General features: G+C 57.5%; 6 protein-coding genes across 6 annotated transcripts; 2 read left to right on the top strand and 4 right to left on the bottom strand.

The window, feature by feature from the left end:
• Window positions 1-792: 792 nt before the first annotated feature.
• Window positions 793-3333, bottom strand: MFIFM68171_10958 (uncharacterized protein; the record flags this gene model as incomplete). Its single annotated transcript, XM_071066377.1, has 2 exons — window positions 793-2384; window positions 2439-3333. 2 exons carry the CDS (start codon window positions 3331-3333, stop codon window positions 793-795), a joined length of 2487 nt encoding a protein of 828 aa, XP_070922478.1.
• A 1500-nt stretch (window positions 3334-4833) lies between these two features.
• MFIFM68171_10959 (uncharacterized protein) lies at window positions 4834-6285 on the top strand (the record flags this gene model as incomplete). Its single annotated transcript, XM_071066378.1, has 1 exon — window positions 4834-6285. One exon carries the CDS (start codon window positions 4834-4836, stop codon window positions 6283-6285), a length of 1452 nt encoding a protein of 483 aa, XP_070922479.1.
• Window positions 6286-6647: 362 nt separating this feature from the next.
• NOP4 (RNA recognition motif-containing protein) lies at window positions 6648-8885 on the bottom strand (the record flags this gene model as incomplete). The annotated part of the gene is made up of 1 exon (XM_071066379.1): window positions 6648-8885. The coding sequence occupies one exon, from the start codon at window positions 8883-8885 to the stop codon at window positions 6648-6650; it is 2238 nt and encodes a 745-aa protein (XP_070922480.1).
• Window positions 8886-9202: 317 nt separating this feature from the next.
• On the top strand, window positions 9203-12403 carry YCG1 (chromosome condensation complex Condensin, subunit G; the record flags this gene model as incomplete). The annotated part of the gene is made up of 2 exons (XM_071066380.1): window positions 9203-11894; window positions 11964-12403. The coding sequence occupies 2 exons, from the start codon at window positions 9203-9205 to the stop codon at window positions 12401-12403; spliced, it is 3132 nt and encodes a 1043-aa protein (XP_070922481.1).
• A 181-nt stretch (window positions 12404-12584) lies between these two features.
• Window positions 12585-15756, bottom strand: LAS21 (major facilitator super transporter protein; the record flags this gene model as incomplete). Its single annotated transcript, XM_071066381.1, has 9 exons — window positions 12585-13222; window positions 13315-13781; window positions 13856-14139; window positions 14199-14425; window positions 14475-14845; window positions 14897-15024; window positions 15077-15368; window positions 15427-15471; window positions 15536-15756. The coding sequence occupies 9 exons, from the start codon at window positions 15754-15756 to the stop codon at window positions 12585-12587; spliced, it is 2673 nt and encodes an 890-aa protein (XP_070922482.1).
• A 788-nt stretch (window positions 15757-16544) lies between these two features.
• MFIFM68171_10963 (uncharacterized protein) lies at window positions 16545-16990 on the bottom strand (the record flags this gene model as incomplete). The annotated part of the gene is made up of 3 exons (XM_071066382.1): window positions 16545-16672; window positions 16729-16773; window positions 16828-16990. The coding sequence occupies 3 exons, from the start codon at window positions 16988-16990 to the stop codon at window positions 16545-16547; spliced, it is 336 nt and encodes a 111-aa protein (XP_070922483.1).
• Between the last annotated feature and the right edge of the window lie 109 nt (window positions 16991-17099).

A 17099-nucleotide genomic window follows, 5' to 3' on the forward strand; every position in this document is an offset into this window, starting at 1 on the left:
CGTTGTTGGTTTTTCTTTTGTGCCCATGCTGCCTCGCGGGCGCAAGGCGTCTCCTGCAGCCCAAGTCTTTTTGGTTTCGGGGCGGGCGGATGGGTGGTGATTCCGGGCTGCAGGACGGGAGAGCGTTGGAGATGGTTGGGTGGACGGACTAAGAAGGAAGTGATACCAATTGTTGTTATTCTACGCTGCCGTAATGAAGACACACTTTACCTTGCTGACCGGGCGCGACCCCTACCACGAAACGGTCAGTTCCCATCACCCATCTCGGCGAGAAAGCGGAAAGAGAATGTGACCAACGCGGCCTCGACGACCTTCATAAAGTAATTATTATATGGTAGTATTCTATGTGCTATGTGGCAAACAACTAGTTTATGAAGAATATAGGGTGAGTTGAGGCATGCTGGCCAGAGACCCGTCACCAAGCCAAGTATGGACAACACTAGCCGCTGCATATACAGTCGAAGAATTAAAGACCCGAACCGAGCAGAAAACAAACTCCGATCCAATGCATGATGCTCCGTGATATGTGGCGGGGAAAAAAAAAAAAAAAAAAAAAAAAAAAAAAAAAAAAAAGAAAGGAAAGAAAGAAAAAGAAAAAGAGAGAGAAACAGCAGAGAGTGGACACGCCATAGACTTCCTTGTAATGGTTCCCAGACAAGACAGACAGTATTATTCACATGTCCTGTTCCCCTGGAAAGGCAAAAACAAAGCAGCGCTCCCAGCCACCACCAATTTTACCAGAGAATCCCCTCCCCCCCCAAACACTCACATAGATATGACCAATCCACCAAATCACAGCGTCTCCAAACTCGGGTTGGCACGCGCACCTGCACCAGCACCAGCACCAGCACCAGCACCAGCACCAGCACCGGCTCTCGCCCTCGCTAGCAGCCTCCCGCCAAACAACCCCTCCTCTTCATCTCTCCCATTCACACCGCCATCCCCACCGCCAACCCTCCTCACCGCGAGGCTCCCGCCCCCTCTCCTCGGACTGCCAAACAAGCTCCCCAGGCCAAGCGTATAACTCAGACTCCTCGCCCGCCCTCTAAGCCCACCAGGACCGCCCTCAAAGCCGGCGCCACCAGTGTTCCTCTCCACGGCACTCAGACTCCCCTCCCTCTCCCTCCGCCGAAGCCCCTGCGTACCGCCGCCCGACCCCTGCTGTTCTTCATCCTGCTGCTGCTGCTGCTGCTGCGAGACAAACAGATTCAGACTACTCCTCAGCCCCGCTGCGGCTCTCTGAGGATTGCTATTGTTATTGCTGTTGCTGCTGCTGCGCGCCCCCGCCCCCCCGGCGGGGAATAAGGCACCTGCCGTGGCGGTAGGGCTGTGTCCGGCGCCGTCGAGATGCGCGAGCAGCTTATCGGCCACTACGGCTGTTAGGGTGGATGAGAAAGGGGAGGGGGAGATGACGGGACCCGAGTAGTGGTGAAGGTTGAGGGATGTGCGCGGGGTGGAAGGGCGGGCGCTCGGAGTGGTGGTAGTGTTGGTAGTGGCTGTGGTGCTTATCCGCGGGGGGGTTGTGCCCGCGGCCGGCATGGTCGTGATTCTGTACTGGTGTTGGTTTGAATGGTGCGGTGTTGCCGCGCCTGAGGGCGCTTGGAATTCACCGTCGGATGTGACTGCCGTTGAGGTCACGACTGACATGATCGAATCGGACGAGATTGCGTGGGCCCCTAAGGGGGGCCGAGGGTGCTCAGGCGGTGAGCCGCTTTCGCGCCAGGGATTGCCAAGCAAGGGGGAGTGCTCGCCGTCGTCGTCGCTGTCATCCTCGTTGATGAAGGAGGGTTTCTGGTTAGAGGACGTGCCGGGGCGAGCTCGCGATGTAGGAAAGCCCGACTCTGACAAAGCCGCCAGGGGCTTGTTGATGGCCTCTTTGAAACTGACGCGCGATGCGCGTGACGACCGCCGAGACCGTGCCGCGTCGCTGGCCCGACGGGACGGTTGGCGTGGTGCCGGAGGGGATGCAGCGGGGTCCTGCTCTGTGAGACCGATAGTCTCTTCGATGCCCTCGGCGTCGGAAAGCGTCACCTCTTCCTCATCATCTTGTCGCGGCCTGCCACTGGTGATGAGGAACACGCCAAAAAAGGTGAGCAGGCAGCCGCCGACGAATTTGACGGCTTGCTCGCCGGTGGTGCGCTCAAAGTCGCGGTAGAGGACAGCGCTGCCGATGATCACGCAGAGAGTAAAAAGGACGAACTGGATCGGGATGACCTGGGTCGAGTCGAAGCGCTGGAGGGCCTTGTTTAGGTATCGAACTTGCATAACGGCGGTAAAAAGGAGGACGAAGGCGAGGCCGTAGGTGACGGGGGTGGTGAAGGCGCCGAACAGCGTCGACGAGAGCATCGAGGATACGCCCTTGGTTGAGAGGGCCGTGTAGCCACCTAAAGGCGGTTAGCCAGTGTTTCTTTCTGTTTTGCAGATTATCGTCCACATACCAAACAGGCCTACCAGCCCGAGATCGATCAGGATAGTCCGGCTCCCATAGCGAGGACTCAGCCACATGAGCAGCGCGATCAGCGCGCAGCTAATGCCCATGTAAATTTCGAATTCCATGGTAGTAATAGCATCCCACACCTCATGCGGGCCCAGCTTCGTCTCCTCCGTCTGCGCGCTCAGGACGACGGTCACGGCGCCCGTGATGGCGATGATGACGCCCCAGAAGTCGCGGTGGCGGAATACCTCCTTGAAGAATATAGGCGCAATGATGCAATTCGAGACGAGGGCTACCACGCCGAGCGGGCTGACGATGGATGCCGGGGCGAAGCCGTAGGCAAGGAAGTTGCCCATCTCGCCGACCGTGACGAGCACCTGTCCTAGCCACCAGTAGGGGTCTTTGAGGTATGTGGACGCAACCTTGGCGTCTTTGTCGCTGGAATGCTCTGTCCAATGTGACTCGTCGAATTCGAAGGACTGCGCGAGCGGGTCCGTCTCGGATGAATTGCGGCCATCGTCTTCACTGTATCGGCCGTTGCTGCCGACGCTGGGCCTCGACAAGGTGGCATCGCCACCCGAGTGCCCATTTGATGTCTCCGCGGCGCCGTACCTCCCGCCCGTTCCCCGGGCGTGCGCACCGGAAACGGCATTCTTGATCGCCTGCTTCGCGCGCTCTCGTATCTGCAACTTCTTCCGCTGCAATCTAATGTGGGCGTATCGCTGGACATTGAGGGCGAGGGCGATCAGCGCGTTGCCGCAGATGGCACTAATGATGCCAATCAGACTGGACCAGTTCTGGAGCTCGCCGTCCGAGTCGCCGCCATTGTTGTCGAGGAAGGACAGCCAAGCGGGCCAGGCGCGCTCGGCCAGGGCGGACGAGGGCGGAGGGAGATGCATGGTTCCCCGCAGGTGTTGCGTGTGCTTTGTTCAAGGCACGATGGCCGTCGGCCCGGGACAAGCACAGGCGCACCGGTCTTTCGAAGCAAGCTGGCGGCAGATCATGGGCGCCGACGTCGAACTGGGGCCCAGGTACCGTACGAGCGCTTCGTGGCGTCGGTTGGTTTGCGGTTAGAGTTGCTCGCGTCGTTAATTATCCGCTCAGTTTGGCAGCTCCGTCACTGCGCAGCAACGAAAACGGTAGGGGAACCATCGAGCTGGGAAAGATAACAGCACCAAAAAATTGTGCGACTTTGCAAAACATCACTTAGCGCAGGAAAGGTGATGAGGAGCTAATTATGGATCTCCCGTCTAGCGACTCCCGCCGTGTTGGTTCGTGCCGCTCGAGCGAGGATGAGACTCCTGCACAGGGCCCCCCAACCCGCGACCACCGACCTCCGTCATTGTCATGCAACCCCGGTCGATGCGGATAATTGCTTGGCGCGGCGTCGGGGCTTGGCACGTGTTTGACAGTTTGAGTTGCGGCGAAGCATTCATGAACAGCACATAAAATATTTCTGCCACAAGGCATAACGGAAAGACGAGCTCGCGTCACCGTTGGACTCTAATGTCCCACAACAAAAATATGGTAATTACTTGCGTCCGAAGAACGGATTGCTTGGTGGTTAAGTGCATATCCACTCTCGGATAATCGGCATTGCCCACTACCCGTGTTCCGGACGGTGATGGATCATCTGCTTGCTCTCCAATCAGACGGGTGGTTTACAGTGGGCAAGGAGGGAATGAGGGTGCGGAGGACGGACTTAGATACGAGAAACTTCACTTATAAAAAGAAAGGAAACATTCGATTGTAGACAATGAACTTGTTTGCTTGTTTGAGGAACCAATCTGCTTTGATGGGCTCGCTAACTAACCCCCGTTTCCATGGGTCCTGTGCATCCGTTTTGGACCACTAGGGCCCTTTCGTATTCTCTGGACCCCGACCCCGGGCCCCCTTTCATTATGGCCTATTCTGGCTGGGTTGTCTTGACGAGTGAGTGAAGTTGATCCCGATCTAGGCCGTGACGAAAAGCTTCGGGTCAGGGTTTAGGAGAATAGTGAATATTTACATGAAGCAGGCGACGAGGTTCGGTCGGCACCTGGAAGCTTTGGCTGAGAAACAAATTAGGGCCGAGAAGAAGGCTTCGGTCCTGATTGCCAGTAAATAGGTCACGTGGAGCGAAAGATGCTTTAAACCGATGGGAGGAAAAAGGCCACTAGACCTGATTTGTGCGGTATTGTACAGTACCTCCTGTTAAGCGTAATTGATGACCCGGCAATTTGATAACGTTGCCGATAGCTCCACCGAGCTCCACCGCGGGGCAAGTCCATCTATCTTTGGCTAAAGTTAACGTAAAGCTGTCCCACCCTCTCCGGACGCATCATCAACGTCAACCGCCCACGACACCCACCAGGTCAATTTGAGTCGACGCATCAGCAGCACAGTAATAGACATCCCCGATGCCAGACGAAGAGCCCTCCAACAACCCGTTTGTCCGCTTCAAGCAGCACGTCGACGCAAACATCCACGCGGGCCTCAACAGCGTTGTCAGCCTCTCGTCGGCCGTGTCCCGCAGCAACAGCAACCACACCGCAGAACCCACCAACACCACAACCAGCAGCAAAACAACCGAAATGACCGAACCAAGTACTTCCAGCTCCCCTTCCGCGCCACACGGCATCCCGCCACCCTACGAACAGACCACCTCCTCCCCTTACACCCACGCCCTCCGGCGCCTCCAGCCCTCCCCCCAGCTTGAAGCCGCCCTCGACGCCCTGCGCGGCGGCTCGCGCGCCGAGGCGCAGACAGCATGGGACCTATTCCTGACGCAGTCGGCCTACTCGCCGCTGCGGCTGCACCGCGAGCTGGGGTGGCACCCGCGGCCCAACGAGAGCAGCCGCGGGGGCGCGACGGCAGCCGGCGCGCCGCAGCCGGCCACGGGCTGGCTCGACGCCTTCGAGGACCTGATGCTCGCCAGCTCGGCCGCCGAGATGGCAGACCCGCGGCGGCGCGCCGCGGAGCAGCGCTCGCCCGGCTGGCACCACCACCTGTTCGCGCTCGCCGACTACCGCGACGCCTTCACCGTCCACGGCGCCTACGGATGCTGGGCCGAGATGCGGTGGCTGAAGAGGATGGCGAGCGCGGGCCTGAGGGAGGTGTACTTCCCTGTCTGGGACGCGTCGCGCCCTGCCGAGAGGTCGCCGCGGACGATGGAGGAGTGGGTGGAGAGGAGGCGGCGGGAACGTGTGGCGCGGGAGGAGCGAGAGATGGCGGCTTTTGAGAGGGCCTCGAGGGGAAGGGGAAGGAGGAGTGAGGTTGGGGAGAACCGTGATGATGAGATTGGGTCATTCTTCTCGGATATTGGCGGGGTTGTGAAGGCGCTTGGGAAGTTGCTGGAGGATGAGATCATGGGCGAGAGCGAAGGGGAGCGGAAGCGCGGGGGTAGGAATGCCACTGAGGAGAAGGACAAGGATGCACCTGAGACGGAGGGCGATCTGTACTCGGTCATTCGCTCGGCGTTCAACGAGTCCGAGCGCTCGCTGTCTAACTTCTTCAAGTCCATCTCTGAGGGCCGACGCGATGACGGTTTCTGGGAGGCCAAGCCCGCATCTCCGCCCAAGACTGAGACGACCGAGTTCGTGGAGAACGGTATCACAAAGAAGACCACCAAGACTGAGTTTGTGGATGAGCGCGGAAACACACGCACCAAGACTGAGACCACCTGGACGGACGAAGACGGCCGCGTCATCATGAGGCAGGTTCAGAGCTCATCGAGCCAATCCCAGCAGTGGCATGCGACGTTCGGAGGGTCTGGCAACGATAACCGGGACGAAAAGGATGACAAAGGTGACAGGGACCCGTCTAGCAGCTCGAAAGACCAGAGGAAGGATGGCGGCTGGTTCTGGAAGTGAAGCTAAGATTGGCTGGTTGGTTGACTTCATTGCAATCCCCACTCATCAAGACCGATGACTTATTGATTATGTGTATATGATTGTATGGTTCTGAATTGTAGATAGTTACCTCTCCCCTCCAGTAATATGGCGTTGTCACTCTGTAGGCTAACATGAACCTGAGGATGACTTGGGAGCTTAGATGATTGACAACGGGGAGCAGCCAAAAGGCGAGGTGGCGGGTTACGGAGGACCAGGGGATGGAACAGATTGATGGCGTAGAGTGAGCAAAGCTGAGCAAGCAAATTCGGATTCAAAAGTATAACGCGCTGAAGCTCTGTTTGCTGTACAGGTATGCCTGGTCAAGTAATCAACACTGCCTCCTATTTCTTCCCCGTCCGCACCTTGGCCTTCTTCTTCCGCATCATCCTCTTCCTTGCAATGATCTTGGTCCTCATCGCAAGCTTAGCGTCGGCATTCTTTCTAGCTTCCTTGGTGGGAGGAAGCTTATCGCCATCGCCCTCCTTCTCTCCCTTGCGGCTCTTGCCCTTCTTAGCCCCTTTTGACTTGCCACCATCGGCTTCCTTCTCTGTCTTCGGGGGCCTCGGTCCCAGCTGCTTCGTCCTCTCCTCCTGCGCCCGCCGCCTCTGCACGACGTTGGCATTCTCAATGGCGAACTCGACAATCAGCCGCTGAGTCTTGCCCGCCTCGTTCTTCAGCGCATGGCCGTTCAACCATCGCATGCCCATGAGAGCCCACCGGTGAGACGAGTACTCGATGAAACCGTAACCGCGGCTCCTGCCCGCCCCGGTCTTCTCGTCCACCTTGGAGCCCTCCTTGGTCTCAAAGACGATCTTGGCCTGGCGCACCACACCCTTGCCCTTTTCTTTCCGGCGGCGCTCTGCCTCCTTGTCCTGCTCGCCGCCTCTCGAGTTTTCCTCCTTCGACAACGGCTGTCTGCGTCCCTCCTTGACGTCCTTGGCAAAGCCTACAATGGCTTCACGGGCAAGAGCCTTCAACTCTTTGGAACCGAGGTTGTGCGGTAGGTTGCGGATGGCGAGACGGGTCAGACTGAGGTGCAGGCTGGGGTTGGACTCGATCAGCTTCTTCCGTTGCTTGGCGCTGGCCTCCCTCATCTTGATCTCAGACGGGGGAAGCTTGTTGTAGAGGGGTGAGCCCTTGGGAATTGCGCCTTCGGACAAGAGGAAGAGTCTTCTTTTATCCTTCTCTTTGCCCTTACGACCCGGACCTGCCTCGGCCAGGCGCGTAGCCTCGTCCTTGCTCACGGCCTGAGCAACTTGCAATACTCGGCCTTCGAGCGTGTATTTGCCTTCGGGATCGACCGTTTCGTCTTGCAGAATAGAGTGCTTGGAGAGCGTGGGAGCAGGGCGATGGCGCGGTGCTCCTTTCAAGCAAGCCATGCAGTCGTCCATGTTGAAGAAGCATACGAACCCAGTGCCGGCTGGCCGATCGGTAGCGCGGTCCATCACAACTCTGGCGTACCTCACAGCACCGAACTTTGCAAAGTGGGCCTTGAGTGTCTCGTCAGTCGTCGTGTACGGAAGATTGCGGATGAAGAGCGTTGTCGAATTATCCGTCATCTGCTTTTTCGGTTGATCGTCTTCGTCTTCAGATGCGCCGGACTCGCCCGTTCCTACATCCACATCCTCATCCTCGTCCTCATCTTCGACCTCATCCTTATCCTCACCATCGCTCTCACCCTCCTCATCGCTCTCTTCCTCGTCTTCTAGGTTGTCCCCGTAATTCTTGAAGAAATTCATTAGGTCCCGATCTTCCTGGGTCATATTTGGATCCTCGTCGTTATCTTCTTCCTTTGCTTTCTTGGACTTCTTCGCCTTGGGGCTTTTGCTCGATCCTGCATCACCCTCATCTGCTTCCGCACCGTCCTTTTGCTTCTCCCAGGTTTGCTTGTCCACCGCCCAGTCCACCGCCAAGGTCCGCCCATCGACCACCTTGCCATTGATAGCTTCCATTGCCTTCTCGGCGTTTTTGCGGCCGCGAAGCGTGACGAAACCAAAGCCAGAAAGTTTACCCTTATTATTTGGCAGATCAGCATACTTGACCTTGCCAAAGCTCTGGAATAACTTTGCCAGCTGATCGGAGCTCTTGATGCTCCAGGGCAGGTTTCGGATAATGAGCTTCGGCGGCTTCCGAGCTTGTTCCAGTTGCTCCTCGCGCTTCCGCTTCTCCTCAATAACCTTGGATGCAACCTCAGAGCCGGCCTTGGCAGCATCGCGGTGCCGTGGCTGGGCAATGTCGAGCCTCAACCGCCGGCCATCGAAGAGCTCGTTGTTGAGCTTCTCCTTGGCTTCGATAGCATCCTCTGGGTCGGCAAACGAGACGAAGCCGTAGCCTCTTGACGTCTTGGTCTTGGGATCCAGCACAACAGTGGCGTGCTTGACGGGATAGTGCTGCGAGAAGAATTCGGTAAGCGACTCGCTGGTGGTCGTTGGAGGGAGCGACCGGACGAAGAGCGATCGGTGGGACTCGACCCGCGCCTTTTTGGTCGGCGGATTGGAAGTCTGGCCAGCCGCTCCGTCTAGCCCGGCCGGTGCCTCCTCGGCGTCGCGTTGGCGCTTCTTGTCCCCGGACTTTGCCATCTCGAAGCTGTCTTCGCGGGAGTTGTCGAGCGGGTTGGTAACCTTTTGATCTGAGCTCCCACTCAATTGAAAAAATCCTGGATCCACGACGATAAGCGGCTTATCGTGCAAGATGTGGGGCTGATCGGAAAGACATGGGGGTGAACCCCTCCAAATATGTAACGCTAAACCGGATTGGGAATATTGCCATAAACAAACAAGAGCAACGACGTTCCGTTCCGTTCTCTGCTTCCCCTTCACAGAGGCGAAATGCGGATGCCAACCAATACTCAGACAACATAACCAAGAACGAAGCACACACCCGGCAGCCGCCCAAAATGCCCGCGAGAGCCTCGACGAGGTCGACCCGGTCCTCGGCGGCGGGGGGCACCCGCGCATCAACAGCATCGCGCGCCTCTTCGACCAACATCGACATCCCCGCCGAGACGCCCGATAATGCGCTGCGCACTCAGATCACAGCCATCTTCCGCGATGCCCAGCGGACGACAGCAACCCACCGCAAGCTTGCTGTCACGCTGCGCAAGATCCAGGAGGCATGCTGCTACGAACCGACGGCAACCAAGAAACCGGCCGCTGCCGCCGCATCCGACTTCGAGGAGGACAATTTCAACACCGAGTTTGTGCGCTGTGTGTTGCGCGTCATGCCCATTAAGAAGAGCGAGGGCGTCGGCGAGAAGACGATCCGCTTCGTCGGCCTGTTCCTGCGCCATGCCGTCGACAAGGACACCGAGCTGCTGGGAGAGGTCGACGCGGATGCTAGCACCATGCACGAGACCCCCGGCACACGCCTGACGGGTTTTCTGATGGAGACCATCCTGCCGCTGCTGACGGCCAAGGACAAGTTTGTGCGCTACCGCTCGACGCAGTTGATCTCGCACATCATCAACTCACTCGACGCCATCGACGACGACTTGTTCCAGAAACTGCGGTCGGGGTTGCTGAGGAGAATTCGCGACAAGGAGGCTATGGTGCGCGCCCAGGCGGTCCTGGGGTTGGGCCGTCTTGCTGGGAACCCTGTGGAGGCTGAGCCAGACTCGGACGACAGCGATAACGACGCTTCGAGCGGTCTCCTGGAGAAACTCCTCGAGGTGTTGCAAAACGACCCCAGTGCTGATGTGAGGCGGTCACTTTTGGTCAACCTGCCCATACTCCCGTCTACACTACCATTTCTTTTAGAAAGGGCCCGCGATCAGGATGCGGCAACACGCCGTGCCGTGTATTCACGTCTGCTACCCGCACTAGGTGACTTCCGCCACCTCTCGCTCTCCATGAGAGAGAAGTTGCTGCGGTGGGGGTTGAGAGACCGAGACGAGAATGTCCGCAAGGCTGCCGGCCGCCTCTTCCGCGAGAGGTGGATCGAGGACTGCGCGGGCACCCCACCGCCCGCTGAGTCTGGCCAGCCGGCCGAGGTGTCGCCGCCAAATCTCGATGCGCTCCTGGAGCTCTTGGAGCGGATTGACGTCCTGAACTCTGGCGGCGAGAACGGCGTCGCTCTCGAGGCCATGAAGGGCTTTTGGGAGGGTCGGCCCGACTACCGGGAGGCAATGTGCTTCGACGACAACTTTTTCGAGACGCTCAGCGCCGAGTCCGTGTTTGTCGTCCGGACCTTCAACGACTTCTGCCAGAGCGAGGGCAACGGCAAGTTCCAGTCGCTCATCGAGGAGAAGCTGCCCGAGGTCACCAAGGTAGCCTTTTATCTCGAGCGGTACATCAAGGTCCTGATTGACGCTATCAAGAGAGCCGAGGAACAGGAAGCAGATGACGAGGAAGAGGAGGAAGACACAGTGGAGCAAGAGTTCATAGTAGAGCAGCTCCTCCACATTGCTCTCACCCTCGACTACTCGGACGAAGTTGGACGCCGCAAGATGTTCGCACTTCTCCGTCAGACCCTGTCCATTCCAGAGTTGCCAGACGAGGCGACCAAGCTCACGGTAAATGTGCTCCGAGACATCTGCGCTCCCGACGCGGCTGGTGAGAAGGAGTTCTGCAGCATCGTGCTCGAGGCTGTTGCCGACGTTCACGATACCATCGTCGACGACGTGCCGGCCGAGGACGACGAAAGTTTCCACTCTGCAAGGTCCGAGGTGAGCCGCGAGAGCACCCCCACCAACCGCGGCAAGAGTAATACCCCCGAGCTCTCGGAAGAGGAGGCTGCCAAGAAGGCCATCAAGGAGATCGTGATCAACATGAAGTGCCTGCACATCGTGCAGTGCATGCTCTCCAACGTGTCGGGCGACCTACAGCAGAACGACCACCTCGTGGCAATGCTCAACAACCTCGTCGTCCCCGCAGTCCGAAGCCACGAGGCGCCGGTGCGCGAGCGAGGCCTGGTATGCCTAGGCCTGTGCTCCCTGCTGGACCGGTCCCTCGCCGAGGAGAACCTGACGCTCTTTATGCACTTCTTCAGCAAGGGCCACACGGCGCTGCAGATTACGGCGCTGCACATCTTGACCGACATTCTCAACGTCCACGGCGCGCAGCTCATGTCGTCCAACCCGACCCTTCTCAAGGTCTACATCAAGGCGCTACGGTCGGGCGCCAAACATCCCGAGGTGCAGGCGGCCGCAACTGTGGCTGTGTCTAAGCTACTACTCGGCCGCGTCGTGAGCGACCACGACGTCTCTGCTGAGCTGCTCAAGACGCTGGTGATTGCCTATTTCGAGCCCGCTAGCTCGGGCAACCAGAGCGTGCGCCAGGCGCTCAACTACTTCCTGCCCGTCTTCTGCTACTCGCGCCCCGAGAACCAGGATCTGATGCGGTGCGTCGCGCTGGACGCGCTGCACACGCTGTACAATGTCCGCGAGGGTTTCGAGGATGACGATGCGGACATTGAAGACGAGATGGTTTCTCTCTCTACCATCGCCGCCTGCCTCGTCGACTGGACGGACCCAAGAAAGTGCTACACTCCCGGGAGCGGGTCACTCGATGCCGAGAAGAAGTTCGTCAATGCCGACGTCCATTTGGACTTTGCAAGGGACATCCTAGAGAGATTGAGCGGCAATGTACCCAGTATGTCTACCTTCATCCCTTACCTCCCATTCCCCTTTTCTTTCACTTTTTGCTGACCCCGTCCAACAGAAGAAGAAAAGAAAATCACTGCTGCCCTCTTCGGCAAGCTGTATGTCTCCCCTGCCTCGTCCGAGGACAAGACCAGGGAAGTCTACGCCCTGGTTTGCGAGGCAGTCGAGAACCAGCTCCTCTCCGATGCTACCAGCCGGAACTCACTCTACAAGATCCACGTCAGCCTCGGGAAGATCGTCAATAACCTGGATACGGTCGCGGAGGCGGCTGCAGGCGGCAAGTTCCGCAGGAGCATGAGCAGGGCGAGTTCGATTGGGCTGGACGAGCGCATGGCGGTCGAGGAGAAGACGATCGTGCAGCACGAGGTGGAGATCAAGGAGGAGGAGGAGGAGGAAGATGACGACAGCGGGACAGTTATTCATACCAAGCCCGAGGAGCAGTCACGGGAGCAATCGCTCGTTGACGAGTTGCTGTCAGACGACGAGGAGGAGCTGTAATGACTGAAGGGACGGTGGTTATACGAGTGTTCAGGGTACAAGCATGGGTTAGACGGATGGACGGATGACTTACCACATGAGGGAAAGGCGATGAATGTCCAGGTGCTATGACTTTACTTGTCCAGATTATTATTACGAGTCAAATACATGATGCCACGCTTTCTGGTTCTTCACACCACCTTTACCTCCCTACCTCCCCCCCAAGTACCCTCCCCTCCCACACCCCAAGCCCCCAAACCACTCCGCCCAGCCCAATATTCACCAGCAAATGCTGCCCCAAACTCCACGCTACACAATACAGGTATTTCGGGGAAAAAACCGTCCAAATAAACAAGTGCGTGCGGAGCACAGTACAAGCCGCCATGACGGCCGCCACCGATCCGGCCACAAACAGCGTCAGGACCGCGACATGTCCCTTCCACAGATCCAATCCCTCTCCATTCTTGCTGCTCTCGCGCTTGTTGCCGTGATTGTTAGAAAGCAAGAGTATGACGCCCGCGACAGCCCACCACACGGGGCCCGCCCAGTTCCCGAGGAAGGTCAGGACCCCGACGGGGAAGGGGTTGTACTCTCCGACGCCGTTGTAGGCGCTGGACAGGTCGACAGAGGAGATCGCGTTGGAGCCGCCAAAGACAAAGAAGCTGGCGTGTTGGAGGAGGAGGGTGGTTGTGGAGATTTCTAGCGGGGTGAGGGGTTGGGATTGGGATTGGGAGAGGAGAAGGCGGAATTGGATGTTGCAGAGGAGGAAGAGGGGGATGTTGGTTGGTCGGGACTGGGTTAGGAGGAGGAGGGTGAGGAGGGTGAGGAGGGTTGCGGTGCCTAGAGAAGGAAGCAAGGGTCAGTGTGTGCGTGGAGGGACAAGGCCTAAAAGGGGAGAAGCGAAGAGAAAGGGGAAAATGTAAAATGCGTACCAGACTGCCCCCTCGAAATTCTCCTCCCCGCCAGCATATACCCCACCACTCCGCCAACCGCCAGCCCAATCCCGATAAACACAGCCCTCGCCCGCGACACGAGATCCGCACCCTGCGTAAAGTTCAACTGCAGCAGCTGTTTGACAAAGTCGGTCACCAGCTCCGGCGCATCCTCCAGCGTAAACGCCACCTTGAAGGTAAACGCCGCCAACACCAGCCCCGTCGATCCCGCAAAGCTGAGCCATATGGGCAGCCCGTTCAAACCGTAGATCAGATTCTGATGCACCCAAAAGTATGTCGCCCCGATGAGACACCATAGCAGGATCGGGTTGGTTGCCAGGTACATCTTGACAATGTCCGGCTCGCCGGCAAACTTTTGGCCGGTTTGGTTCCAGCTCCTGATGAGGCGCATGGCGAGGAGCATGGAAGTGGCGGAGAGCGTTTGGAAGAAAGCGGAGGTGTTGCCCCTATTTTGCATGAGGAGTTAGTGAGCCCGAAGTGGAAGGGAGTTGGAACAGTGCAGGGAGCGAAAACGGCATACCGCTTGAACCCCCTGAGCCCAAGATAACCAAACCATGCGGTCGCCGCCCAGTACCAGAAGTGGTGTTCCTCCTCGACATAGCTGCTTGCAAACATCATTACGCCGTAGGCGGTGAGAATCCCTGCAAAGGGGATGTACGACGCGAGCTTATCGTTAACACACCGAGCTGCTGCAGCGACAGCTACCGCGAGAGCCGCCACGGCAGCGGCTTGTCCCAGGAAGAGTCTGGGCATGTCGTAGTTGCTGGCCATTCCACTTAGGACTCCTTGGGCGTTGCGAAGCCACTGGATACTCGACCGTCAGTATCACGGCTAAAGCAAATCTATGTGCGTACAAGGCTTACCTTCACTATCAATGGCGTCAATTCGGAATCGTTGTCGCCGTCGGCGCTTTTGCTATAGCGGCCCGTCAGGTCCTGCCATCCATGCGCCAACTCCTGGTAATCTCCCTTGGACTCGCCAGGTCCGTCCCTGCGTGTATCTGAATCGAAAAGGTCTTCTCCAAAAGCGGCGATGACGATATCCAGGATCTGGCGGGCGTTCCGCATTAGGAGTTGGACTTGGACTTTCTCTGAGACAATGTCAGCACGGCAGCATCGATACTGGGTAGCCAAGCATACCGTTAGACCACAATGGCAGAAATTCAGGAATGAGCGCCCCGAGGTTATTTTTGGGGACGGGAAATCCCAGCAAAGCAGCCAGTGTCGGGGCAACATCAGACTGCTCGACGGTGCTGTAATACTGGAAGCTTTCGTCTTCCGGCACTGGAGACTGCAGGTTACTCTTCAAGCCTCTGAGCTTTGGCGACATGAACACCAAGGCAGGGGATGTTTCCCCTGCCGAAGACGCTCCGTGGTTACCGGCATCGTTCATGCCGTGGTCGCCGCAGACCACAAACAGCGTCGAGTGGAGATGCTCTTCCGACTCGATGGCGGTATAGATTTGCCGGACTATTCCGTCCATCTCGCGCTGCTTAGGAATCATATGAGGGCTTTGGGGCCGTTAACGTCTTATCCATCTTTCTGCAAACGGGTTATCCTACCTTTTCGGCCCTCCCTTATGGCCAATGTGATCCAACCCGAGATAATGCAGGATCATGGTGTTCCAGTCATCCTTCTGAAGCTCGTCGGCGATGTGTCGCGTGACGTTATTGTCCACCTCAGTGAAGTCCTGCCGTCTGTCAGCCCTTTTCCGTTACGAACCCCTTGAAAGTCGTGCTCACCGAGACAAAAAAGCTCGTCGTCCCGTCGGTACGGTCAAACGTCCCGGGAAACAGCTTCAACCACGTGTCATCCCCAAACATGACTAGTTTCCCTGTGTCCTTGGCCTTCATCTGCGCCAACCATGTGTCCTGCGAAGCCAGACTCGACGTCTCGTCGCCCTCATCCAAGTTGAGCACGACATCGAGGAACGAAGGGATCGAGCCGGTCGTAATGGCCTTGAGCCGCGGCATCGTGACGGTCGGGGAGGTGGCATGCGCCGTAAATGGGAGCGCAGCGCCATTGCGGATCAGCCTGGTCGGTCCGTCAGTGTGCGCGCGTCTCTTGTAACGGATGGGTACAGTGGTCATACGATTGTGTGTAGTCGAAGCCGCTGTCTGCAGTGTAGACAAAGTCACTGTCCCAACCGGCCAATTGATTAGCCTAGCGCCGGGGAACGGCGAATAGGGCGACCACGGTACCTTCGCAGTGCATCGATCACCATAAAGACCAGCTTATCAAACGGCGCCGCGGGAGGATCGCCATACTCGGTTACAGCATCGTAGCTAGCCAGGCCAGGGAGCAATGGTTTGTAGGGAAAGAAACCGGTTGCGAACACCAAGATAGCTGCAGGGACCAAGATATTTGCTGCAACCAGCAGCGCGGAGCTCAACGTCCCATCGCGACTGCGACGCGGCGTCATCTCTGGGAGACGGCGCCAGAGAGCAGAAGCAGTTGGGGCTTCGAACTGAAATTCTCGGAGCACAGTTGTCTGAAGGGCTCAATCGCAGTTACGTGCCATATCCAAGCAAAATACAGCATCACGGGAGCCCCCAAAATATCGCAGGCCTCCGGGATAAGGATAAGGGAAGGGGTATATTTTGGGTCTTGGTGTTTCCTATTCATTAGCGGCCCCTCGTTGACTTTCTGGAGTTCGCATCGAGATGCCCTCCGGTGATTGGATAGATTGCAGAGGGTTATTCTAGCCAAGAAACAGACCCCTGCCCTGGGCCCCACCACCGTCGCTACACTGGGAGGTGCCGAGGGTCACCGTCTTCGATACGGGCACGTGTCTGGTGGGAACGATATTGGCGCTTTGCTGGAGAGTGGTCTGTTACGGTCATTACTAGCCAGTTCACAGCCAAGGAGATCCTGGAGAAATTTGGCTTCTCAATCTGTATTGTCATGGTCGGTTGGCCCTGTTCGCCCTTCTCTAACCACTGCAGGGGGTTATGGTACCGTGCGTTTTTCTCCAGGAGAACTGAGCAGCGCCCCCCGTGCTCAACGCGGCAGGCTCATGCTGTGAACAAAACCCTACTTCCACCGGTCCGCTCACAATGAGTGACGTCCCGCCAACTTCCATCTCTCGATCTGTGAGCCTCGTAGCGGCGATCGGGGGTTCAGTCGAGAACCAGTAGATCGGCCATGATACCGCTTCAGACTAGAAAGCCACCCGGAACACTTGGTGTAGACATCAAGAACCAAACCCTCTCATTTCTTGTTCCGTTTGGGGCCCCTCATCGGAAATACGATGGATGACTTCTTGCCCCTGCGCTTCTCAATCTTCTTCTTGCTTAGCTTCTTTTTCGCCGGCTTTGCGCCGTCGACCTCCATGGCTGCTGCGGAACGTCAACTCATGTGTCCCTGAAGTCTTGCGCACAACACTTTAACTCACTGTCATCCTTCTCCGCAGCGACGTCTTTGGACTCTTCAACCGGTTCTGCAAGCATTCGTTAGAACTGTGACTACAGGCTGGTTCCAGAAGATAACCGACCTTCGTTCATCTCGACCTCCCTCACCGGCTTAGGCTGGGAAGCGATCGCTAATAACTTTGCAGACAGGCGTTCGGCCCGTGCTGCCTCGACTGGCCCAAAGACATTCTTCTTGAGCCGCTGGTTATTCGACTTGACAGTGCTTGCTCTTGCGCTTTTGGCCATGTTTTCTGTATGAATGTAGACGCCAACGGGATTTTTGAATGCCCCTTGCTTGAAGAGCGAAGGGGATTAACTTGAATGGGGCATTGGTGGTGGGCAAAAGTCGAGCGCA

The sequence above is a fragment of the Madurella fahalii genome, assembly GCF_045866475.1.
Source record: "Madurella fahalii IFM 68171 DNA, scaffold_6, whole genome shotgun sequence".
NCBI classification, from domain to species: domain Eukaryota; kingdom Fungi; phylum Ascomycota; class Sordariomycetes; order Sordariales; genus Madurella; species Madurella fahalii.